This window comes from Oryx dammah, unplaced genomic scaffold (genome assembly GCF_014754425.2).
Source record: "Oryx dammah isolate SB20612 unplaced genomic scaffold, SCBI_Odam_1.1 HiC_scaffold_12, whole genome shotgun sequence".
NCBI classification, from domain to species: Eukaryota; Metazoa; Chordata; class Mammalia; order Artiodactyla; family Bovidae; genus Oryx; species Oryx dammah.
The window spans coordinates 42830853-42858408 of NW_024070196.1; the positions used below are offsets into that span (position 1 = coordinate 42830853).

Consider the following 27556-nt stretch of genomic DNA (forward strand, 5'->3'; position numbering starts at 1 on the left):
ATGACATCAATTCAGAAGACTCCTAAAAGTTGTTTAGAAAAGATTATAGCAGAAAGACCCAGTAAGCTGCCTATGTGGGTGTGTGGCCTGGGGAGCCACATAGGACCCTGTACGAGAGAGACTCATCCTTGGTTTAATGTTCTAGTGTTGCCATCCTAAAGTCCTTACTAACATTCTGTTTACACGGGACCCTGCAAATCATGTAGCAGCCCTGAAGCCAGGGAAGACAATATTACTCACTACTGTAACCAAAAATGGTCCAGCTGCTCGCTGTTCAAAAGCCATTAAGGAGGCTAGGTTGGTGAAAAGGAAAATTTGCCTTTGGATTCTGGCAACCTTTGGGGACGGCACATGCCTGTCCAAAGGCCACCCCCTGACCCTACCCCCCACACACATACACCAACAGTCAGGGGGCAAGAAATTTTATAGATGGAGGGAAAGGGCTACATGCAGAAACAGCACAGTTAGCTCTGACCATCACCTTGAAGTTGGTCATTGGAGGTCTGACCAGTGTCATCTTGTTTGTTTTAGGTACAGTTAATCTTCAGTTTCAGGGTCAGTTTGTTTCCATTTCTTCAGGCCAGTTCTCAGAACTGTGGCAGCTACTGTCATGGCTACAGTCTGGTCATCACTGAGTTAACTTCTCTCACTTGGTGGGGGTTTCAATATCTATAGAACAGCTCACAGGCTATGGCTTAGTGTGTGTGTGTGTGTGTGTGTGTGTGTGTTAGTCGCTCAGTCGTGCCCGACTCTTTGCGACCCCATGGACTGCAATCCACCAGGTTCCTCTGTCCATGAGATTTTCCAGGCAAGGATACTGGAGTGGGTTGCCATTTCCTTCTCCAGGGGATCTTCCCAACCCAGGGATCGAACCCAGGTCTCCTGCACTGCAGGCAGATTCTTTACCGACTGAGCTACAAGGGAAGCCCCAATCTAAAGCCCTTGAGAAGGAACAAAACGTCCTTGACTTTGCTTACTAACTGAACTATTATTGCTTTGTCTTGTCAGGCTGTTTTCCTTTGGGTCTGCATTTTCCCACTTCTCTGATTAAACTTCTTCTTTGGCTAAAGTTTCTTCACAGACAAAGGCAGACAGAGGTCATGAGGAACAAGAACCACAGGGCCCTGCTCTGTTTCAGTACTATTCACTGTGCAAGGAAATGAGCAGAGATAAAATGACCAGGAAAGTATGAATTTTCCCTGAGAAAGATACCCCAGCCTTCTCCTCATGTCCCTCTTGAGTTAGGGGAGCAGAGAAACAGCAGCAAGTTTGGTACACTGCTTGCTGTTCCAAACGGGAACCCTGATGCTACCAGCAGCAGGCCCAGGATATGGTTAGAAAAGCAGAATCGGAACCGACTCCAGAACTCCTGCATTAGAATTTGCATTCAATGTGCACTTTAAATTTGAGAAACACATCTGTGCCCTTCCAAAAGCCATCCTGGACACCGATGACAATGCACGTTACAAGTGGCCTGGTCTCCTTGCTATTACTGAACTCAGGTCGCAGCTGCTTGCAGCTCAAAAGCCAAGAGGCAAGTGTGAACAGAAAGGAAAGGTGCTTTAATCAGAAAAGCCGGCAATCTGGGGAGAAGGTGGATTCATGTCCTGAGACAAACTCCAAAGATTTTGAGCAGTCATGGTACGTTTTCAAGGGAAAAACGATGGGAGCAGAGTCTCAGTGAGTCAGGCAAGCAGGAGGGTGGGTTCTGCGTGGTCCTCCATAGCTGCAGGCTGGCTGACTCTTCAGATGTTATCTTGCCTGTGTGATCCACCAGCAGGACTGCTCAGGGGGCTGTTCTGGGTAGAAAGGGAGCCACTCTTTAGCCGATGAAGTCTTCATTCTTACCTCTTTTTATCTAGAAGAATCAATAGGTCAAGCTAGGTATGGTGTGCATTCAGGAGAGCGTAAGTCAGGAGTTAGTTTTGATGCCTAAGGATCTCATTCCTACAATTAGGTTTTTAAGGTTTGAAGGCATAGAAATGGGAAAAACAAAAACAAAAAAGAGAGAGAGAGAGAGCAAAAGAGCCACTTTCATCCTTAAAGGGGACCTTCCACCTTCACCAGAAAATCCTTAACCGGAAATGCTGCCAGATTGGGATGTTAACTGATTTGAACATTACTTCTGTTGTGTCTATGGTCCATTCTCTAGGATTAAGTTGATATGAAGTGAAATGGCTTAAAAAAATAAATGAAAGAGAGAAGAAAACGTGAAGGATGGGTTACTATGAACTAAGCTGAGCAGGGGGAAAGCAGCGTAATGATAATAAGAGGGGAAAAGCTACCTTAAAAACAAAATAGCTGATAAATCAAGCGTTTAAAATGCGCTGGGCATCTTACAAAGCGTTTGAAATACTTTATTTAAATTTCAACACAAATGTAAGAAGTGCTACCTTCAGAAACTGATTGCCAAATTTTGAACTGGCTATGATCTAAATCATCAAAACGTGGTGTATTATTTTCACAATTGTGTGTTTTGATACGCAATTATAAACACCTGCTGAAAGAATCTCTGTGTAAATTCACAAGCATTTTGGAACTGGGTTCCTAAAGTCAGGGCTCATCACAAAGAGAAACAGAATTAAGGTCCTTTGGATTCCACTGTTGCCTGCATCCTTTCATCTGAGATGGAAAAGAAAAAAGATAAAACTTCGACTTGACGCAGGAAGTGCAGGTCACACAGCTGTCTGCACTGTCACACTTCCGAGTAAAGAGGCTCTTTTCTAGCAGAAGTGAAACTACCCCAGGGCACACGGTCCGGGGCAGGTGCTCGCACTGAAAATAGCGTGAATCCTACAGTTTGCAGCCTACCCGACATCCGGGCTCAGAGCCGCCAGGAACGAGGGGGCGTCGCCGTCTCAGCCCCACGCCCCGCCCCGGACCCGCCGGCAGGGAGGAGCTCGAAACCGAAGAGGAAGCGCGGGATGGAGCTGCGGCGCCTCTGGCTGCTCTGCTGCTGCTGCTGCTGCTGCTGCTGGGGCTCCTGCGCCGCCCTGACCCCGCCGCTCGGCCGCCACCCGGCCGCCGCCTTCCGGGTACCGCGCACGCCCGCGGATCCCTTCCCGCGCTTCCAGCCCCGGGCTGGGTGGGGCGGAGGGGCCGCGCGAGCCCCACCCACTCCCACCTCCGGGGTCGCCGGCCCCTTCCGGTCCCGGGGCGGAGGGCGGAGCACTTGAGCTCCACACCCTGGAGTCTCCCGTATTTTCCAGCCCGGGCCTAGGCTGGGCTGGTCCGAGGAGCCACTCGAGCCAATCCCGGCGGGTTACCTGCCCCGTCCTTTCCCGGGGCGAGAAGTGGGGCTGCGGCACCTGAGCTCCACACCGGGACGGGCGGGGGCGGGCGTGGGGGAGAATCTCAAGTCCCGTCATGTCCTGGGGCTGAGGGGCCACGCGAGTGCCACCCGCGGGGGTCGCTTACCCTGTCTGGTCCCCGGGCTGGGGAGGGGGCACCGGAGCTCCAGCGCGAGCACGCCCCCCTGTCCCCGGGCTGAGCGGGCTGGAGAGGCCACGCGAGCACCCCCAGAGAATACCTGCGCCGTCCTTTCCAGGGGTGAGGGCGACGGGGGTGGCACTCGAGCGCCATCCCCAGGGGTCGCCTAAACTCCGTCCGGTGACGCGCCCGGGTTCCAGACCGGACTCCGTCCCGGAGTTTCCCGGGGCATGCTAGGATGGGTGCCTGAGGGCTTATATGATACGTCCCAAGTTGCCCACTGATTATGTCCAAAGTGAAAGTGGAAGTGAAGTCGCTCAGTCGTGTCCGACTCTTACCGACCCATGGACTGTAGTCCGCCAGGCTCCTCCGTCCATGGGATTCTCCAGGCAAGAATACTGGAGTGGGTTGCCATTTCCTTCTCCAGGGGATCTTCCCGACCCAGGGATCGAACCCAGGTCTCCCGCATTGCAGGCAGATGTTTTAACCTCTCAGCCACCAGGGAAGACTGATTATGTCCAGTTCAGTTCAGTTCAATTCAGTTCAGTCGCTCAGTCGTGTCCGACTCGTCCAAGGTGGTCCTAATTGTAAGGCACGCTCAGCCTCCCCAGACTGTGCATTTCAGGGACTGGAACCAGAAGGAGGCGGAAGAAACCTGGCCGTTTTCCGGAGGGGGACACTGATCACCTCCTCCTCAAATCAGAATTTTATCCAGAGCTCAGGGAATCCTGCCCATTTATGATTTTCCTGACCCCGGGCTCCTTGAACTACCGCACACCCTAAAAGTTCACCTGACTTGGTGGAGACTGATTTAGAGAAGGGTGTAGTGTTTTAATTTCCTTTTCAGGTTATTTTGAAAAGGCTTCATAATCTCAGATGGCACCCCAGCGTTAAAACTCAGGAGCACACCAGTTAGCTGAGCTTATCAATGTTTTTCCTGAAACCAAGGAGGCTGCAAGAGAGAATGATTTAGAGTGGACCTCAGTGTGTTCTGTTAATAGTATCCGATACTATCTAATAGTTTTAAATTGTGAGAGGTCATTATCATGGTTTAATTTTGCTGTCAAAGAAAGTTCATTCATTCCTAATCAGGAAGTTTGAAGTCAGTAATCCTGCTGCTTATTGAAGTTGTATTTATTCTTTTTCCTGGTATTTTCTTGAGGTTTGCCAGGGATTCTGAGGCTGTGCTCCCTTCTACCTCTCCTGCGGGTCCCCTGAAGCCACAGTGTGTGGGAAGTGCCAACCTCACCTGAGTCTATTTGTATTTTTGCCCAAACCAAAATATGTATTTTTTATCTCCTACTTACTACTCTAGCTTTCAAAACCAGAAGCACTGGTATAATTGCTTGAGAACAAAGTTTTTGTGCTGTATTCTCTTCCTGCCCTGAGCTTAGTGACATGTGATGGTGAAGTAAACCCCTTTGGGAGAAAATAATCAGTCCTACCTATCCTGGTGATGTGTTCATTGACTGAAGAAATAAAAGCACTGCCATCCTCCTCAAAAATATATTTGGGGATTGGAATCACAAGGAGGCAAGAGTAGTGAATATATCTTAAGTATGTGTTATTTGTATAATTCATAGATATATGTGCATTTGTTCATATTATATAGTTACTCATACTAGAGGCCCTACCCAGACAATGGCAGCTAGGAAATACAGCTAGCTCGTGTCAGAAGTACAAGAGTGCTTGTTGGAAGACAGAATTTCTGTTTTAGGTGGAGGAGGGCAGAGTGATAAAGATTCTGAGCACATTTTAAAAATCTTGACTGGAGAGAGCCTGAAAAATTTCCAAAGCAATTGCCCCTCGTGGAACTTGACTTCATGAGATGTTGGTGACTCCTTTCCATACCTGCTGGAAACTGTATTTGAGCATTGATGGCTGTTTGAACCTGGGGCAGACTACGGAGAAAGGGCCTTGCTTGAGCATTAGGAAGCCTCCCTCCGCCCCGACAAGAGAGACTATCGTGTGTTGTGACTGATGCTCAGTATAACTCTGGAAAACTTTACTCCTTAAAATTATGTCAGATTAGGAGCTGGTTAAGTTGAAATTCTCTGCTTACCTATCTGGGGTAAATTATGTACAGATTCTAGAAAATTCCCTGGCTCCATAATCAAGTTAAATTTTTTTTAAATGTTTAAAAATTAAAATAGAGTTATAAAGTACTCTCTGTGTTGTGCTAGGGAGAACCAATAGGTTTTAGGGTGAAAAGTAACAAATATGGAGGGCCAGGAGGTGTAGTTTTTGGCTCTTTATATCTTATTTAGGGAGACCAAAGAGGTCTCATGTCTACAAATGCATTGATGAACAGTGGCTCCTGAAACATAGAGTGGAAAGATATTCAGGGAACTGCAACTGTTGACACAGTTGGAGAAAGGGTCTAATTGATTCGTAATTTTTTCACGGTCTTAGGTTCATGGTGAAAGATTTTGTCATCCCTGCCTTACCTGTTTTCCTAAATTCACTTCGAATATTCCATGAGTGGAAGTTAGGTGGCATCTGTGATCCGTGCTCACAAACTGTCATTCAGTTACTGTTGAGTGAAGACCAGGCCCCTCCTGGGATGATTATGGGATGCCTCTCAGGATAACTGACAGGAAAGGGGGAAACAGCACCCAGCCCCCAACTTTTCACTCCTTAGAAGCTTCTGGTGCTCAGGAAGCCCCGTCTCTTTTTCAGCCTGTTCCTCAGGCTGGAACCCAGCTGTGCACTGACCTTTACTCATGCTCCCTATCTGACCAAGTGCAGCTGGTCTCCTGACCACTTCGGGGCTACAAACCCATTAAGGGAACCAATGATCTTTATGTACTCACTTCAGAATAATGTTTCTATGCCAGTGCACATGTGATTTTGCCTAAAATTTCAGAAGCTTCACGTTTAAAATGCTTACCTTAATGATACATGTGCCAGTTTTAAAAAAATTAAATTATGCATACTTGGAGGCATGTTTCTTTAAATAGATCATTTTATGATGAATGATCCTAAAGAATGAGCCACAGTTTGCTATTAACAGCCCCTGAAGATCTGGATTATTTCCTCCAAATAAACTTTATCCAGAACACTTTAAACCACAATTTTTATCTAACTGAAACATTAAGAGGTGAAATTGATGTAAAAGACTCTTGTTCAGTTGGTAATTTCTAATGGTTCTAGCTTAATGCATATACTGCCAAAATTAAAATATACCAGAAACTTGAAATCTTGGCTCAAAATTTATTCATTCATTTGTTCATCTGTCCATCTATTTATCTAGTACTTTAACATTTACTATATAATGTGGGCTTCCCTGGTGGCTCAGATGGTAAAGCATCTGCCCACAATGCAGGAGACCTGGGTTCGATCCCTGGGTGGGGAAGATCCCCTGGAGAAGGAAATGGCAACCCACTCCAGTATTCTTGCCTGGAGGATCCCATGGACAGAGGACCCTAGTAGGCTACAGTCCATGGGGTCGCAAAGAGTCGGACATGACTGATGCATGTATAATGTGCTGACTTTAAAAGTAAAAAGCACAATATAAGGGTTGCAAGTTAAGTTTTGTTTGGGGCAAAATGAGAACTATAGCATGGGAGACTGCATCTTAGATAGCTCTGAGAAACTGCTCCAAAGAGGTAGCAGGGGAGTTCAGTATATATGTAATTTTAGTGAAAAGGGAGTACATGCAGTCAAGCACATATTTTTTGCAGAAGCTTTCTGCTAATCATGAGGAGCAGATATTATCATGTAGGAGATGCAGAAATTGGGCTCATAAAATCGGCTTCTGAAGATACTTGTTGAAGAGCTGTCCTGCCAACTTTTCCTTGAGCACGGGGCACGTCATTTCTGATCTTCACACAGAACTTCTTTCAGGGGGTGTTGAAGGTCAGCAGCTGCAATGGCACATGATTTAATCCTTGTAGAGGAAGAGGGCAAGCACCTGTGGCAGGTGCCAATTTGTAGTTGATAATGAGATGGTCTAGGTTTTCTGATTGATTCAGTGGGGAATAAGACACAAATGGATTCTGTTAGAAGTTGGCCTCTGGTCGGAGTAGGCATTTCATCAATTCCTTCCGTCAGGTTGATCAAGTTTCCTTTCATTCACTGCTGAGAGTCCTTATGAAAGGATTATGAACTATGTCAAGTGCTTTTTCCACATCTGTTGAAAATATCATATGGTGTTCCCGTTTTTATTCCATGAGTAGGGTGTATTATGTTGATTGATATTCAAATACTAAACCAATGTAGTCTCTTTTAATGAATCTCACTTGGTCATGATCTATTTATTGTCTTATAAATTTTTGAATTTGATTTGCTGATTTTTTTTTTTTTAAGGATTTTACATCTACAGTCATGAGGGCTATTGGTGTATATTTCTCTTGCCATGAGGTGTTTTTGTCTGGTTTTTGAATCAGGCCTTATATAACCAGTTGCAAGGGGTTCCCATGAATGTGTGTGTACAATTGGTATTGGCATTTCTTTTTTAGTTATATGGAATTCACCAGTGAAGCCATCTGGACCTGGAGTTTTCTTTGTGGGGTGATTTTCAGCTAGGAACTTAATGACTTTAGTTGATAAAAAATTGTTAAATTCTCTATTTTTGTTATATCCAGATTTGGTGATATAGTCTTCCTTGGGGTTGTCCATTTTGCATAGGTTATCAAACCTGTTGGCCTCAAATGCTCAAAATATGATTCTTCTAGTGCCTGAAGCATCTTTGTGGCCCTTCTTTCATTCCCAGTAGTGGTGATTTATGTGTCTTCTCTTTCTTCTTTTTTATCACAGGAGTCAGGACTGAGAAAGTGCAGGGAGGGGCTCGGGAGAGCATCTGACTAGAGCAAAGCTCTAAGCTGAGAAAAGGGGGAGAAAGGGCCTGTGGGATGTGCCCTGGGCACCTTGCAGGCCAGGGCAGGGTCAGGAATCTGTGGGGATGCATTAATCACAAACCAACCTTCAGGGGAGCCCCTTCCCCTAGTAGGACACCTGAGTGCCTGGTCATGGGCCAGGTTGTGGGAACCTGGGCCACCTTACTGCAGTCTGTTTGTGAGGCCCACCCTCGTGGCTGCCATGTACTTTCCTGTGCGTCCATAAATGTCCTACACCCTCAGGATCTCCATCAGCCCTCCAACTCACAATGAAGTCCAGGAGATGCCTTTAGAACCAAGGAACCCTCTGAAATGCTCAGCAGGTTACAGTCACTGGCTTATATATTTCGCACACTCGCTTTGTAGTTCAGTTCTATTTTTAGATGTATACATCTTCTTCCCAAATTAATTCAAAGCCTGCTTCATCAAGATTATCTTTTGAATGCCTGAAACTCGATAACTGTTGATAATTTCATAGATTAGCAATCTTTCCACGTATGCTTAGTAAGGAAAATATGATCATGATAAATCCCAAGAATAATTTGCTTAAAAATAAACAGCTTATGCCATTTGTAGCAACAAGAATGACCTTAGAGATTATCATACTAAGTGAAGAAAGTTGGACATTGAAAGACAAATACCCATATCACTTATATGTGGAACCTAAAAAATGGTACAAATGAACTTATATAAGCCAGAAATAGACTCACAGACATAGGAACCAAATTTATGGTTTCCAAAGGGTAATGGGGTTGGGAGAGATATAAATTAGGAATTTTGAATTAATGATATACACTACTATATATAAAATTGATAACCAAAAAGGTCCTACTGTATAGCACAGGGAACTATATTCATTATCTTATAATAACCCATAATGGAAAACAGTCTGAAAAATAATTATATATACATATGTAAAAAACATAGCTTAGAGCTATCAAGGGCATGATGTATATAAAATATAATTATGCGTTATTCAACAAAAAGTGCTAATTAAGCATCTGTTGTGTGCCAGGCATGTGCTCAGTGAGGCGGAAACAGTGATGAATAAGACCAGCCTGGCCCTCATTTTGCTTATAGGTTTATGAGACAGACACCCAATAAACATATAAGTGAACAAGCAAGTTTAGAGTAGCTGAAGATAGAAACTTAATGAATGGTCGTCTCCTGAAGTTGTATTTACTCCACAGAGTTAGTTCAGCTCAGTTCAGTTCAGTTCAGCCGCTCAGTCGTGTCCGACTCTTTGTGACCCCATGAATCACAGCATGCCAGGCCTCCCTGTCCATCACCATCTCCCAGAGTTCACTCACACTCACATCTATCAAGTCGGTGATGCCATCCAGCCATCTCATCCTCTGTCATCCCCTTTTTCTCCTGCCCCCAACCCCTCCCAGCCTCAGAGTCTTTTCCAATGAGTCAACTCTTCGCATGAGGTGGCCAAAGTACTGGAGTTTCAGCTTTAGTATCATTCCTTCCAAAGAACACCTAGGGCTGATCTCCTTTAGAATGGACTGGTTGGGTCTTCTTGCAGTCCAAGGGACTTTCAAGAGTCTTCTCCAACACCACAATTCAAAAGCATCAATTCTTTGGCGTTCAGCTTTCTTCACAGTCCAACTCTCACATCCATACATGACCACTAGAAAAACCATAGCCTTGACTAGACGGACCTTTGTTGGCAAAGTAATGTCTCTGCTTTTCAGAGTTGGTTAGTACTAGCAAATTGAAGCTTGTTTGTGTAAAAGATGAGCCTAATATACTTATCACAAAATTCAAAGTGGAGGAATCTGTAAACAAGGATCTAATTTTCTCTTCAGACAGACAAACCGAGCCATCTTCTTGGGACATTTCCAGGATTGAATCTCTTTCCCAAAGCCTTTTACCCAAATGAAATAGAGATCTCTGTAAAACCCAGATAGAACCACACTGATTTGTCCATTAGTTATTTATTCCTTTTTTCATGCTTCATTCATTGTGCTAAGACAAAGATAAAGATCACATAAGTACTTACTGGTTACAATTCCAACTACTGTCTGGTATTTATTTGCAGTTTATTTTCTTTTTTTCCACTATGTTAAATAAGCATATTTAGTGCTTTCAAAATGCTTGGTAAAGAGGAATTATAAATGGATAAGACATTCCTTTCCCAGCCTCAGAAATTATTCCTGAAGTCAGATAGTCTTTTTAATACAAAACATTTATAAATCTAATCTATTATCTTAGATAACCTTTCATTGTGAGCCACAGGAAATAAATCAAGCTTTTACTTTTGCATCTGAAAACTATTTCTAAGTCAGTTATATGCACATTGCCCCAGAAAGTTAACACAGGTGATAGAAATTAGTATGTTTTTTTTTCTTCTTCTAGGAAAGTCTTAATAGACAGCGATACTTGAATTCTTTGTTTCCTCATGAAAACTCCACTGCCGTCTATGGAATAAACCAGTTTTCATATTTGTTTCCTGACGAGTTTAAAGGTATGGGCTCTGGGGTTATTAGCTGATTGGTTTCCTGATTTTAATTTTTTTTCTTAATTTTTGAGACTCTTCAGTTGTGAAGTTAGTAAACTGAGTAATAGTTAACAGTGATTAAATGCTTAAAAGTCTCAAGCAAGTACCTGGTGCTGACAGTTGGAGAAACAAGCTCATGGCCACTTTCTTCTAATAATCACTTAAGAATGAAATACTATAAATGCAGACATTTCCCTGTGGCTCTGAGGAATAACAATTCATCCCTCCTCCAGTTTTCTATGCTATTTCTGTTCAAGACCCCCCTGGTTATTATAAAACAGATGATGTCAATTATACTCATTTTTTATTGACCTGCTTCTGTCAAACCATTTCATGTGACAACCCGGCCCTATTGGAAGAATTCTCTTCTCTTATAGCTTTTGTCTACTCCATTCCAATTACGGAAAAGAATAAAAGCAGACTTTATCAGAAGCTCCACTGTTTCTGTTGAAACATCCCACTGAAAGGAATCCCTGTAATATAATGTTGGTTGTCCTTTCATCTTGTGTGTGTCCTCAGCTATTTATTTAAGAAGCAACCCTTCCAGGTTTCCCCGATTTCCAGCAGAAGAGTACACGTCCATCTCCAACCTGTCTTTGCCTTTAAAATTTGACTGGAGGGATAAGCATGTCGTCACCCAAGTGAGAAACCAGAAGACGGTATGTCTTAGGTTTTTGTTTTTTTTTTTAATCACTTTAGAATGAGAGTCACTTTGGGGGTCAAGTTCAATCAAACTTGAGATGGAACCATCCTTTCAGTAGGGAAATTCACACCTCAGTCATCATAGAATGATGAGACCAGGAGATCACCACCCCCCCAACCCCTGGAGGGAGGAGGCACTGTTAGGCCCAGCTTCACTCGGGGGCGAGCTCTGCGGGTGTCCCTCCCTGCCTGCCTGGCCCCCACTCTGCACGCAGACTCAGGGCTGCTGCCCGCTGTCACGGTCCCCAGGACCCTGCAGAACAGTGGGTGGAAGGCTGAAGGAGGTGAACTTGACCAAGTTAAGTAGCTCCAAAGGGAAACAACTCAAAATCAGGCGCCTGGCCCCTCAGTGCTCCCTGAACCCTTGGGTCCATCCCTTGAGCTCCCTCAGAGACCCTGCCCCCAGCCCCAACCCTGCAGAATCACACATATTTTATCTGTGGTCCTTAAAAAAGCTGTCAGATCTGCTTTGATATGACATAGACGTTCCTGGAAATTACCAACTGTGCAAAATCATAAAATGGAAATTAAAGGGATTGTAGGAGAAATTCATGACACATTAAAAAAAAAAGAGCAAGAAAGTAGTAAAAGTAACAGCACAGTTGCACTTGTGTTAAATGATGAAGAAATGTGTAAGTCCTGCAGTAAATGCAGCCATTTACCACCATGTGATATCACTTATATGTGGAATCTAAAATATGACACTAATAAACTTATCTACGAAACAGATACAGACTCACAACACACAGAACAGACTTCCTCTTGCCAGGGAGGAGGGGTGTAAGGGGATGTAGTGAGAGTTTGGGGTTAGCACATGCAAACTATTACATATAAAAATGGATAAACAACTAAGTCCTACTGTACAACACAGGAAACTATATTCAATATCCTGTGATAAACCAGAATGGAAAAGAATACGAAAAAGAATGTGTGTGTGTGTTTATATATAACTGACTCACTTTGCTGTACAACAGAAATTAATACTACATGTAAATCAACTATACTCAATGAAAAGATACATTTTAAAAATGCAGCCATTTACCTTGAAGAAGTCCTGCATGTGCCTGTGAAGATTATCTGGAATCACAGGGAAAGCAGAACCCCAGATACTGGTGGGGTGCTCATGGCCCACAATGAGCCATCTTGCCGGCAAACATTTGGGGACAGGTGTGTGTGCCCTGCACCCCTGCCAGGCACAGGGAAGTCAGCTTACCAGGAAAAGTTGATCCCTACAGGGATGTGGTCTCAGTTTGTCTGCAGTGGGAACCTCAACAGGTCACTCAGCGTCCTCTTGTAAGGCCAGCATTTTGGATCCAACAGTTCCCCAGTGACCATCTCATTAAGTTGAGATCCTTTTTGTTTCTCAGATTCTGTATTTGTTGTTGTGGATTGAGGTTACCACCATATCGTATGCTTTATTACTGGATTCTAATGAAGAGTGATGTAGTCTGAAACCCAGTCTATCCAGGAAGCACTTAACGGTGTCTTAAAGTAGAACTTTCATTTAGGAATCTTTGTACTAAAGGAAAGATGTTTTGAAGCAGCCACCACCCTCTTGGGGCAGCAGTAGGTGGGTCACCTGGAGCAACCTGCATTTACCTTTTTCAAAGGGTGCAGAGCCTGCAGTAGCATCCCTTAGTGAATGCTGTACTCTCCACATGCCCTGGAGCTAGAGATGTAGATAAGGCCACATGAAATCCCTCAGAACTTCACTCTGCTGCCCTTCCTCTCTTTCCTGCAGCACCTGGTCCCAGGATTAAGGTGGTTCCACCCAGTTTCACATCCCACTCTCACCTCTGCCTTTCTTGTGATTCTTCTTTCTTATGTGAAAAATCTTGATTCTGTTCCCTTTCATCCCTTTGTTCTAGTTTAGCCAATAAAAGCAAGATAAGAGACCCAGAGTCAGAAAGATTGTTAGTATTTCAATGAGGAACGATTACTGTGGGTTCCTATAGTTGGGACATTACCTGTGCATTCATAATCCTGATGGGCTAACAAGTCATTCATCCAGGGCCTATGCTTATCTGTTAATGAGAACAAATATGCACCATGCACCCCTGCTCTGCTCACCTTTTCCCTGCCTTCTGCCCTTGGAGGGGAGGTGTTGGAGGGCAGAGCAGAGTGTCAGGGAAGAAGCACACACACTTTTTCATATTTTTTCCATGATGGTTTATCACAGGATATTGAATATAGTTCCCTGTACTGTACAGTAGGAACTTGTTGTTTATCCATCCTATAAGTAATAGTTTGCATCAGTTAATCCCAAATTCCCTGTCCACCCCTCCCCCACCCCCTCCCCCCTTGGCAACTTCAAGTCAGTTACCTATGTTTGTGCTGACTTGTTTTTTTTTTAAAAAGAACGTCCAAATGTTTTCCTAATCTCTAAAGTTCACGTTTATTTTGCAATGTCTAACTTGCAATAGTGATACTACCAATTTACCTTTAATAAATAGTATATTTTGATGCTTATAAGAGAATTTAATTGAAAATCAGCAGGATTAGCATTTATATTCTGTAGGCCTTCAGATTCTGTTCACATGATTTGATCATTTGTGTTGTCAGAGATGTCAATAGACGTGATTTGCACATTGTCAGATAACAAATATCATTCTGTCTCTGTTTCTATCATCCTTCTGTCTCAGTGTGGCGGATGCTGGGCTTTCAGCGTGGTAGGTGCAGTGGAGTCTGTGTGTGCCATAAAAGGGCAGCCCTTGGAGGTGCTGAGTGTTCAGCAGGTGATAGACTGTTCTTACAGCAACTACGGCTGCAACGGAGGATCCCCGCTCAATGCTTTGTACTGGCTCAATAAGGTGAGTGGCTCTGCAGTCTTTTAAGTGTGTGTGTGTGCTTCTCCCCTGACACTCTGCTTATTTACTGTGCGTTCAGTCTGTCATTTACTAAATAATATTTTCAAGTTTGGAAATGTAGCTAACCAGAGCTTGAATTAGTCCAAAGATTTCCCATATATCTGACTATGTATATCTAGAAATTGGGTCTTGCCTGGAAAATCCCATGGACGGAGGAGCCTGGTGGGCTGCAGTCCATGGGGTCACTAAGAGTCGGACACGACTGAGCGTCTTCACTTTCACTTTTCACTTTCATGCATTGGAGAAGGAAATGGCAACCCACTCCAGTGTTCTTGCCTGGAAAATCCCAGGGACGGGGGAGCCCGGTGGGGCTGCCTTCTCTGGGGTCACACAGAGTTGGACACGACTGAAGTGACTCAGCAGCAGCAGCAGCAGGAGTTTATTGAGGTTAAGTGAGGTCATAAGGGGCTTCCTTGATGGCTTAGCAGTAAAGAATCCTCCTGCAATGCAGGAGACACAGGAGATGTGAGTTCGATACATAGGTTGGGAAGATCCCCTGGAGGAGGAAATGACAACCCACTCCAGTATTCTTGCCTGGAGAATCCCATGGACAGAGGAACCTGGCTGGCCATGGTCCATAGCATCGCAGAGTTGGACACGACTGAAACAACTTAGCACGCACACACGAGATCATCAGCCTGGGGCCCTAATTTGATAGGACTGTGACAGAAGAAGAGAATGAAGAGGGCAAGGTCTCTCTCTGTCTCCCATGTGAGGACATGGTGCGAAGGTGGCCGTCTGCACCTCAAAGAGAAAGTTCTCACCAGACACTGACCCTGCTGGCACCTTGACCTTGAACTTCCAGTGTCCACAACTGTGTGAAAATAAATGTCAGTTGTTTAAGCCCTCCACCGCCCAAAATAAGAATTGCTTCTGTGTAGGTGAGCCATTGGAGAAGGCAATGGCACCCCACTCCAGTACTCTTGCCTGGAAAATCCCATGGATGGAGGAGCCTGGTGGTGCAGTCCCTGGGGTCGCTGAGTTGGACACAACTGAACGAATTCACTTTCACTTTTCACTTTCATGCATTGGAGAAGGAAATGGCAACCCACTCCAGTGTTCTTGCCTGGAGAATCCCAGGAACACGGGAGTCTGGTGGGCTGCCATCTATGGGGTCGCACAGAATCGGACACGACTGAAGCGACTTAGCAGCAGCAGCAGGTCAGCCATCAAGAGAGAAACCAAAGTGTGAAAAATCTTACCTGCAATCTCTATTCAGAAAAATATTTATGTTTACTCCCTAATATTACTTGGTAATTGCTTTTTTTGAAGATGACCCATCTTTTTTTAAAGTGACAGCGTATGGTTATTCATTTCCATAGAACTTCTGAATGCCCAGGTTAAAAGGGGATTGGAGGTCAGCTGGTTGGGTGCCTCTGTGTAGATGCAGAACTGAGCTCTGGGAGGTGAGACCCCGTTGCCAGGTCAGTAGCTGAGATGGGCAGCACGCTGGTCCTCTCCCCACCTCCGACCCACCCCCAGCACACACCCTCTGACACTGTCCTGGTCCAGCAGCAGTGGCGTGAAGCCAGCGATGACGGTGCTGCTGTATACTGTGAAAAGCTGTCAAGACAGAGTTCCCAAAGTTGAGCATCCCTCTCTTCTTCGTTTGCTGTGTCTGGAGTCACCGCCAGATGAATGGCACAGAGAGTGGATGGAAGGATGCTTGTGAGCATAATGCATGACCTCAAAAGCTTGATAACCCAGAACCAGAGCTGTAGAAGGAAGATGTTTATGCTCTTGAACCTTGAGGAGAAAGATGACCAGACTTTATTATCGAATCAATGAAGGTTCCAGGAACAGGAGATATAGAGAAAACTGGAGCAAAAGACAAAGACAAACAGAGTTTAATTACTTAGGCTGTCCATAAAAAACACTTAAAGTTTTAACTTAAGATTTTCATAACGAACCCAGATAAGGAACTGTGACCAAGTGGAATCTTAGACTCCTTGTAGTAAGTTCTGTTTGATCTTTGATATAACCATGTGACATAGATCATGTTGGATGATTATTTTCTTTCAGCTGCAAGTCAAGCTGGTGAGAGATTCAGAATACCCATTTCAAGCCCAGAATGGCCTCTGCCGTTACTTTTCCGACTCACATTCTGGATCTTCAATCAAAGGTTATTCTGCATATGACTTCAGGTAAATGTCCCCTTCTCTTATGGTTTTCTCTATGTTTTTTAAGTTATTATCTATTGACTACTTGGAATTAATAAATTGATTGGCAGCATTGCTGTATACTTTTAAATGTTTTAAAATACACTTGATTCCCTCGTGGCTCAGATGGTAAAGAATCCACATGCAATGCAAGAGACCAGGGTTCTACCTCAGGGTTGCAAAGATGCCCTGGAAAAGGGAATGGCCACCTACTCCAGTATTCTTGTCTGGAGAATTCCATGGACAGAGGAGTTTGGTGGGCTACAGTCCGTAGGGTTACAAAGAGTCAGACACAACTGAGCGACTAACACTTTTATTAGAGAGGTGAACTGGCAGTCACCATGGAGGTCTATGGATGTTGTTTCTTAAATATGGTCTACTTTTTTTCCATATCTCTACCAACAGAAATAAGGCAATTAAGTCAACACATTTAAATACCTTTGAAGGTATAATTGATACTTAGCACCTCCTACCAAGTTTCAGTGTCACAATTACCCTTAGCGCATTTCAGTCTTACTCTTGAATTAATAATAATAATAAAAACTTGCTTTCTGTAGCATCTGAAGCTAATGTCAAGCAGTCTTACTTACCAAGAAGCATTTTTGAACCTCCTCTCTGTTCCCTACATTGTTCAAGTCATTGACTGTAAGAAAGATATAAAATGAAGTTTTCCAAGTGGACAGAGTATATAATGAGGCAGGTGACGAGCTCATCCTGCAGGCGTGATGGGATGCAGGGATGGGTGAGGAAGGGACTTGTGTGGGAATGGGAAGAGCATGATGACTTGGGATGGGTTCAAAGGAAACAATCATTTAAAAATGCTTTAAAAACACATGGCACTCAAAGCCAGCTAAAGACCCATTATGACCATTTTATTTCATGCAAAATAGGTGCTCAGGGATAAGAAACAGAACCATCCAACTCATTTTGAAGGAAGCTTTGCACAGGGCTTTGAAACAGAGAAAGCAAAAAAAAAAAAATTAAATTTGGCTAAAGTAAAGACTGGTCTACTACTTACTAAATATAAAAGCATCTCTGGGTCTAGATGGCATGTCCCCATGGAATCTGAAAGAAATCATAAGTGACTCTGGATCCTTGAACAAAGTGGAACCTACACCAGCAGCCATGTGTCTGAGGATGGGCTGACTGTCCCCTCAGTTCCTGGCTGCTGGAGCAACTGTCACCTGAGAACTCAGTCCCCAAGGGCAGGATGCACAGAATCGTGATAAACGGGCAGGGCCCCTGAGCACAGTGGTCCCCACCTCCCTTGAGGGTGAAGATCACAGACTTTCTAAATGAGCAAGTGAGCCCCTATGCTGCCAGCTCCTGGAGAGTCTAAGATGAGTGTGTGCACAGGAACCTCAGGGTCACAGTGTGATCAGAGAGAACTCAAGGCATCCCTTGTCACAAGGAGCAGATTGAGAAAGTTAGGAAGAAATAAAATAATAATGGACATCAGTCTACTTTAGAAAGAGAGACAAAGCTAAGGTGACTGCAAGATTCATCTGTCCTTGGATCAGAAGGCAGAGGCCACTGTGAAAACCCACCCCTCCATCACACAGAATATTAAACTCTAAGAACACGGCGCCAAGCTAACCACATTAGACTCTCTTTGCAAGAATACCTTCCTTTGATTTATTCATTCATTCAGATATTTACTGAACCCTGTTTCAAGTTCTGGGGATTTGGCAGTGAACACAGCGGACAAAAGCTCTGCCCTCTGGACTATATTTTAGCGATAGAGACAAGCAGTAAACCAAAGAAATAAAAATATGAATGGTCTGCTAGATGAAATAGCTTTAAAGAGAACTAAACAGCCATGAGGTGAAGAGAAAACAACAGGGGTAGGGGGTTGCAGTCTCAGGAAGGGGTTCCTGGAGGATGTAACATTTAGTGAAGACTTAACCCTGCAGGCACCTGGGGAAACACAGCTCCTGGTAGACGGGATTGTATGTGCAAAGGCCCTGCAGCAGACACAGGTCTGGCATAGCTGTAGAGCAGTGAGGAAGCCACTGTGACTGTCCTATCCTGTCGTGCTGGGTCATGTCATGGAGAGACACACTAGACTGTAGGGGATGAGGAGACAGAGGTCATCAGGGGGTGATCTTGGGGCAGTGTTGGAAGAATGATCTTAGACATATTAGATGGCATAGAGAATAAAGCCCCACAGGGCGTATTGAGGGATATTTGTGAGGATAAGAGAGGATAATGTCAGGGAGGACTCTAGGACTTTTGCTGTGAAAGACTGAAAGAATGGAATTGCCAGGCAGGAAGTTGTAAGGTCTAAGACAGAAATAGAGAACAGCAGGTCCACGTGAGACAGACACACAGAAAGTAATCCCAGGAAGCTGGGAGGACTAGGGCATGAACCAGAACCGGAGAGCCAAGTGTCCTTAGGAAACAAGTTAGTCCTGGGGGTAACCTGGCCCTCAGTCCTACCAGGACCTCCGGAGATGGGCAGAATATGCATGTGAAAAATGATGCCCCACCCGTGTTGCTGTACATCATCTCCCGGGAGTTTCCCCTGACCTCTATTTTTATCATCATGCTCTCTTAGTTTTTTAGTATTCCCAGACAACACCAGCCCAGATCATAGCTATCAGCCAAAAAGTTCACAGAATTGTCTGCTATCTCTGAAAATATATATTTACATAGAAAACCCTTCTGAATCCAAAAAGCATAATCTAGCCTTAAAGCAGAATGATCATTCATACACAGGCTGCCTCCTGCATTTTTGCTCATCAGACCTCAGGAAAAACATTTCAGAAGCTAAACTAGAATATGACCATGACTAAATGAATAAAAAGGATAAGAACCTGTCACGTATAACTATGGACAGAAAAACTAGGATGCCATAGGGAAGATGAAGTGTAAATCCATGTGCTCATCAAGGGTCTATAACAGGTAGGACTCACCCTAATCACCAAATCTTTGTGACAGTAACGTTTAGGAGAATTCTTAAAGACTGCAGGATTTGTCTCTTACTGATCTGCGAAAGTAATAGTAAGCTCATGAAACAAGGTTTGGTAATATGATAGTAACTCCATATTGGGCTAAAATGGATATAAAGATATTTTTTGGAATATATTGTAACTTGTTTCTGGCCCACACCTTTCTGAAAGATGAGTGACAGCTCTGGGGCTAAATGGAGCCTTTCCCTGGAGCCTTTCCCTGCTGGTCTAGACCACAGGTGCCCTCCTATTTCCTGTTTTCCAGCAACTATGAAATCTTTTTCCTGGTTCTCCCTCAAGCAGAGACCATAACTAAACTGTTTCCATGACACCATAGCATTTACCACCTTCTGCAATTCCCTCAAACTTCTTTCATCCTTCTCCTTACCTCTGTAAAATGATCTTTGATTTTACTGGAATAATTTACTGGATAGCTTTTGTTATCTCTAAAAGGTGGAGGCAGTTGTCTTCTGGTTAATATGGAGATTATCATGTTTGTCCAGAGAAGGCAATAGCAACCCACTCCAGTACTCTTGCCTGGAAAATCCCATGGACAGAGGAGCCTGGTAGGCTTCAGTCCATGGGGTCACAAAGAGTCGGACACAACTGAGCGACTTCCCTTTCACTTTTCACTTTCATGCATTGGAGAAGGAAATGGCAACCCACTCCAGTGTTCTTGCGTAGAGAATCCCAGGGACGGCGGAGCCTGATGGGCTGCTGTCTGTGGGGTCGCACAGAATCAGACATGGCTGAAGCAACTTAGCAGCAGCAGCAGCAGCAGCAGCATCATATTTGTCATAGTTGCATTACAAAACATTCTGCAAATTTAAATAAAATAGACATTATACACTAAAACCTATTTGAAGAAAACTAATTTATTAGATAACTTAGAAACGAAAGAAGGACACAATGTTTATTATAAACCTGGGGTATAATTTGTGGGTTAGGCAGGCTATGAAATCTATGCCTATAATTATGTCTTTATGTTGATTCTGAAGGTGGGTGTGGTGGCTGTGGCATGAAACTGGAATTTGAACCAACTCTGTGGAACCTCAAAGCCCATACCCTATCATATTCTCCTCCAGAATTTTATAATTTTGACTCTATTTAATGAAAACCAATTATTTTTACAGCAGCAAAAATTAGAAATGCTTGCTTGTAAATCTCCAAAAACATTGTCTCTCCTTAACAGATAATGTGAGTGATTGTTTAGAATGAACTTGTGGTTTCTATTTCAGCAGATCCCATTGGTAGGCACTCATGTTTTTCCCTCATCTTTGGACACAATATCCCCTTGATAGAAACCGGTCTCCAGCTGGCAGGATGAGGGCTTATCTACTCTTTCTAGCCACTAATCCTACATGCTTTTCTATAGCAATAAACTATCAAACGCTATCTTAATGGGCCGAAATATCGGTAACTTGGTTTCAGTGTCCTGCACCCACAAAGCTGACCTTTAAAAACACAATTAATGGTTTAATTATGTACTTTTAAGATTGATGAAGGCTGCATGTTATGTAACATCAGACTTTATCAATTCAGGTCCAGGTGGGAAGGCAGAACTGCATGCCCTGCTCTCTTTCCAGTTCGGCCCTAGTTCTCCTGGCATCTTAACATCCCTCCCACCCTATATCTACACTCCCCACCCCCAACATTTTTGGGTAACTCTTTTCTGTAGTTTTCTTTATTTGATATTCACTAACCTAGGCTATCTGCTCTCTTGATTTTTACTTGGTGTGGCAGAGGTGATGAGATATCACCACCTCCAGGCTTTCCACTCTCCTTATTAAGAGAATCCATATATTTTAGCATGGCACTTTGTCCACCAGCTATAAAATTTAATTTCCCAACTTTCTTAAAACTAACCTTGGCCGTGGGACTGACATCTAGCCAATGAGACACATGCAGATGTGTGCAGAATGTGTGATCACTTCTGGGATCTCAACTGGGACATCGCACCTCCCCTTTCTACTTCTTACTGTCTGAAAAAGATGAGTGAAATGGCTGGCACTCTAGCAGCCTTCTTGGATCGTGAAGTGATCTTGGGAATGGAAGCCTCATATAAGAAGAACCCAGATCCTGGTATCCTGGAGGCCCATAGCGCTCCTGGATTGCCGGTCTTCCAGACTTCTTACAGCCTCCATTGTTTAGAACTTGATAATTGCCACCAAACCTACTCCTTGCCATATACAGATTAAATACATCACTTTTGTAAAATATTTTTACCTTGGAAACTAAACTTCATAACCAAATTTGTTTTTCTTTTGATAGTGGCCAAGAAGACAAAATGGCAAAAGCACTTCTAGCCTTGGGACCTCTGATAGTGGTGGTAGATGCTATGAGCTGGCAAGACTACCTGGGAGGCATTATACAGCATCACTGCTCCAGTGGAGAATCAAATCACGCTGTCCTTGTAACGGGCTTTGATAAAACAGGTGAGTGCTGGTGAGACGTGACTGATTGCTTTGCAGCTTGAACTCCAGCTTGACATGTGATTCCATCCTTTAAAATGCTGAACCTTGGTCCTCTTACATCTAAGTTCTCATGAGCTTTACAACTTTGCCCTAAACTTCCAGGTATACACGCCCTGCAGGTCCCCTGGTCAATTTTTGGTAGATGCCGTGTTAAAAAGACACAAAATTCTTGATCTAAATATTGGACATTCTCCATCTGCAATGTTTAGGATAATTTCTGGGAAAAGAAAAGTACTTATTATTTCATCATACTTATCTAACAGTTCTTTTCCTTTCCTTTTTTCAGATTGCTTGGAAATGTGTATATATGTGTGTTTTCATTTTATATAGGAAATGTAACAAGCAAAATGAATTAAAACCCCTTTTCCGTTGATTGCAGTATGACACTAGTACAGTTCAGTTTACTTGGCTAGTTTGTTAGCATTTTGTTAGGTTTTTTCTTTGTTTGTTTTGTTTATTTGTTTTCTTAAAACCACTCTACTTTTCAGGAAGTGTTCAGTCATGTCTGACTCTTTGAGACCCCATGGACTGTAGCCCACCAGGCTCCTCTGTCCATGAGATTTCCCAGGCAAGAATACTGGAGTGGATTGCCATTTCCTCCTCCAGGGGATCTTCCTGGTTCAGGGACTGAACCCACGTCCCCTACATCTCCCGCCTAGGCAGGCAGCTTCTTTACCACTGTGCCACCTGAGCTTTAAATGAACATTCTTTCACCACAGCTATGTTCTCCAGGGTCTGATTTATATTTTGTAGGAAGTATCCCATACTGGATTGTACGGAACTCCTGGGGAACTTCATGGGGCATCGATGGCTATGTCCGTGTGAAAATGGGAGGAAATATTTGCGGTGAGTCTTGAACTGATATTGAAAACTCCTGGCTCAATGTCAAGAAAGAGACTGAACAGATTAAAATTATAAGCCTGTCCCATCCATAGTGTGCATCCAGGGTTTTCAAACCACTGTTACAGTAATAATGGTCATCCTTCAACTAATTGATAAAAATAAAATAGTATTTTTTTAAACAAGATACTACTGCACATATTCATGTTTTTAAAAGGGACTATAGTAAAAACCAGTGTAATGAGAACATTATAAGATATAGCAATAATTTACCAAAGCTAACTACTTCCAAAAACCCACTTAAGAAGCTGAACTTCTCAAAAATTTTCCAAATTTGCTTTTTATAACTATATGACTGTCCATTATTTAATGTATTATAATGCCTACCTTAGGATCATCAAGAATCACTTTTTCTTTGTATCAAACTGAGTGAAAATCTGAGTATTAGTGTTGTTTCAGATTTAATATACCTCTTGCCACCTATAAAATTCTAGCAAAAAATTCTGTTCCCTGGAATTGAGAGGCTTAAGAAAATACCAGACACACTCTTTTGTTGAATAATAACATTTATGTTAAAGAACAACAAATTTAAGTAGCTATTTAAGTATTTTAAATATATTCTAAAAATCTATATTCAAACCCTATTCTAAAACTTTTGATCTGGAAAATCAGCAAGTTTTCTGAATTGAGTTGATCCAAACTATATTATGTATGAGAGCAGTTATTTAATTTCTCATTAGTTCTAAAAAATATACAACTTTTTAAAAGTTGTGGTATGCCCCAGGTTGTAATATTTGTGATAAAATGATAAAGAGTCATTTTTAGATGTTTTTATAATTGATTTGTCATTGCTACTGAAGTGGATAAAATATGAAACAGTGGTCTATTGCCCGTAGCTGGAGCACAGTTCTCAAGTTCAAAGTGCAGTATTTGCAAAGAGAAATTAGAGCAATGAAACAAATATGCTAATTTAAACCAATCCTCTTGAATAGGACCAAATAGAGTTTTTAGCTGAGGAACAGTTTACTGAAGTTCTTATGATAAATTCTGAGTTTAAAAAAAAAAAGAGAGAGAGTTATGGAAAATTTTGAGAGCATATATATATTTTTGCTTCTTCATATATATATGTTGTATATATATATATATATATGTTATATATGTTACTTTGGCTGCGCTGGGTCTTCTATTCAGCCTGCAGGCTTTGTCTTGCTGTGGCACGTGGTGGCTTCTCTAGTTGCAGAGCTTGGGCTCCAGAGCAGACTGGCTCAGTAGTTGCGACATGCACGCTCAGTTGCTCCACAGCACATGGGATCTTGACTCCCCAACCAGGGATTGAACCAAAACCCTCTGCATTGCAAGGGCATATTCTTAACCACTGGACCACCAGGGAAGTCTCTGAGAGCTTATATTTTGACTCAACCTAGTGACAACAGCACCATTGTTCCACTAACTGGTAACTGGAATGTTGCAGCCAGAGCACCAGACCCCAGCCACGCCTCTCCTTTCAGCGTCCCTGAGGGGCTTTGCAGGTAGAAAGCTGCTGTGGTTCCTGAACCCTTGCTACCTCCAGTTTATCTCTGACTGTGGAGCGCTGTGCCTGTATCTGGGCTGAGGGGCGGCTGCTGTCAAAGCTCTAGAAGGAGAGTTGCAGGAACATGATTCAAACACTGGTTCATCTTCACGTCGATCAGGACTCTGTTCCCTGCCCCCACTTCTCCCAGCCCCCAGCTACAAAGGGTGGTTGGGATCATTTCTTTCTGTTCTCCAATTAAGTCTGCACACCCTGCCTGGTTAGTCATTACATAGGAGCCCGTATCCTTTCTGAAAGTATTTCCTGAAAGTTAAATCCCTGATACAATCACATTACTCTCATGAACAACCACCGAAGGCAGGTGGCAATTCTGTGGCCCCAAGAAATTTTAGAGACACAGCTAATCACAGGCAAATCCAGTCTTTAAAGAGGATGTTTCATCGCTTCCACCATGGCATTGTGATCTGTGTTCTTTCATGCTAAGGAAGCATAGCACACTTGTGACTGATTGAAATTTTGTTAAAGTTCAAGTCTTAGAATTTAAAGGTTTTAAGTTATATTTAAAATAATCCTGTACATTATTGTATTGCCTCTAAGGTATATATGAGTGCATCCCATATTTCAGATACATTCATCTGTTCAGTTAATAAGTTGTTTTGAGTTTTTTTAATAGTTTCTTGAAATAAAAACATTAAGCATTTCTATCTACTTTTGAGGTTGCCATGTTTATATGGACAGGTAACTAGAACCAGTAAGCTGTTTTCTTGGTAGATATTAACTTTCTGAACCCAAATAAAAACTGTTTTAATATTTAAAAGACATGTAGTGCTCACTTCAGCAGCACATTTACTAAAATTGGAACGATACAGAGAAGATTAGCATGGCCCCCATGCAAGGATGACTTGCGAATTAGTGGAGCATTGCATATTTTTTAAACAGAGTAGCATGGAAACATATACACTACCATATGTAAAACAGATAGTCAATGGGAATTTTCTGTATCACTCAGGGAACTCAAACTGGGGCTCTGTAAAAACCTAGAGCAGTGGGAGGTGGGAGGAATGGTCAAGAGGGAAGGGACATATGTAGACCTATGGCTGATTCATGTTGATGTGTGGAAGAAACAGCACAATATTGTAAAGCAATTATCCTTCAATTAAAAATAAATTTTAAAAATTAGTGATGAAGGGTTAAATCATAGTGGTGCCTAATAAACTCATTCACGTTAGTTAAAAAAAAAACAACATGTAAAGAAAAAATAGAGTAGTACCAATGATTTTCCTTTTTTTCTTAGGTATTGCAGATTCTGTTTCGGCTGTATTCGTGTAACATGTTTGCCAGATTGAGAGTTGAATATGAAACTGAAGGTTCATAATGAGATCTGACACTTCATTCTTGGTGTTTCATCATTATGCTTTTGCAACTTCCCACAAAGCCAGGTTCTAGGACCTGGTCATGTTGAAACTAAACTATGAAAATTCTCTTAGAGAGAGGTGAACTGCCCAAGCCAGAAGGAAGAAGACCAGTATGACGGCCTGGGAGGGAAGACTGGGAACAGTATCCTCCTGGGAGGAAGGTCAGATTAGAAAGTGTTTTAGGTCTCTTCGTTCTGAAGCATCTATTATCTGGTTTTGTTTGATTGCTGTTTGTATTTGTCGTTTGTTTGTTTTTAATGACATATTTCAAACAGGATTAAACAGAGGACAAACAGTCCTTTTCCTTTATGGGATACAGTCACTGGCCTCAGCTGCCCCTACACACAAGAACAGCCAACCTAGAACTGCGTGTGCCTGTCATAGAGGTGTTCCCAGCCTCCCAGAGGGAATTTCATAAGAGTTGTGAAATGCCAGTTGCTTTATCCCCCAAAATGGTGCTCACCCCTTGACCTGTGCAGAGGCCATGTAGAAAGAGCCAAAAAGACAATCACTTTTTAAGACAAACAACTGATTGAAACAAAGTAACCCATATGGCAACTGTGTAATGGGAAAACCTCAAGTAGCCTTGCATGAAAGACAAATTGTTATTTGTGAATTTTCACTATCAGTAGGATTTCAGTGCATTTTTTTTTTTTAGTGTGGACCATTTTTAAAGTCTTCATTGAGTTTGTTACAATATTGTTTCTGTTTTATGTTTTGGTTTTTTGACCTCATGGCATGCAGAACTGTAGCTCCAGCACCAGGGATCAAACCCGCACCCCCTGCTTTGGAAACACCAAGTCTCAACCACAGGACCAGCAGGGACGTCCCTCCAGCACATTTCATTTCCTCCTTGGTTCTCCCTGGATTGAGGAGCAGTGGGCCTTCCTATATTTTCTCACATTGTCTCTTACTCTCAACTGTGAAACTTTAAACCTTCCTCATGGTCTGGCTTCCCTGGCTAAAGAAGTCTCATTTTCTACCTTCTATCTCTATTTTATAACCATTTGTTGGATTCCAGTTGTCTCCAAGGCTTTATCCATGTCAGGACCTCACCTGTCTGCTTCTCTGTCATGTGGAGGCACCACTCCTTTCAAAGTCCTGTCTCAGTAATTTGAGACTGTATTAGCCAAAATGTGAGCTCCCCAGCCCCTGTGTTTCCAGTTCTCTGCGTGTTTGTCGCAGACTGCCTTCCTAGCTGCTTTTCTGTGCATCCTTTGGACTTTCAGCTCGTCCATGGTTCTTGAGGTCATCTCCTCTCTTGCTAAGTCAGTGTGGCTGTGTAAGAACCTCAGCGTATGAAAGCTGCTCTTCTGATTGAATATAAGTACAATCATATCACAGGAGTTAATACAGCTGCATCAAATACTACATGTTTAAGCATTTCCTCTCTAAGATTCATGGTCACTTTCCAAACTCAAGAGAAGCAAAATTGTAAAGGTAGCAACAACCACTGAAAACAGTTGAGACATCCACTTTTTTTCTCTCATGGTTGGCCTTTATCAGTCTCCTTATTAGAAAAAGAAAATCCACAACAGGACACTATTTCTTTTCCTTACACCAGCCAGAAACAATTTCAAGCAAATATGTATTGACTCAGGTTTAGAAATGCTTCAGAATGAAAATTGATATTTTATTTGATTAAAATTGTAAATATCCAACTGTACCAGAAAGGAATATGTCTTGATTGTCCCAGTTTGTGATGATATACTAATTCTTGTAAAATGTAAATGATTTTCTGATATTCTTTTACAAGTGATAGCTTTAATTACAGAATGATGCATACTTTTCAGCTTTTGTGGATTTTTATAAAATTAACAATGAAACAATCTATATTTGACTGA

General features: G+C 42.8%; 1 protein-coding gene and 1 non-coding gene across 2 annotated transcripts; both read left to right on the forward strand.

The window, feature by feature from the left end:
* Positions 1-27556, forward strand: CTSO (cathepsin O). The gene is made up of 9 exons (XM_040251280.1): positions 1-61; positions 2800-3035; positions 10632-10740; positions 11293-11432; positions 14118-14285; positions 16365-16486; positions 21724-21887; positions 22680-22772; positions 25592-27556. The coding sequence occupies exons 1-9, from the start codon at positions 1-3 to the stop codon at positions 25624-25626; spliced, it is 1128 nt and encodes a 375-aa protein (XP_040107214.1). The 3' UTR covers positions 25627-27556.
* LOC120871664 lies at positions 25123-25229 on the forward strand. The gene has a single exon (XR_005723087.1). It is a non-coding gene; the product is annotated as a U6 spliceosomal RNA (small nuclear RNA).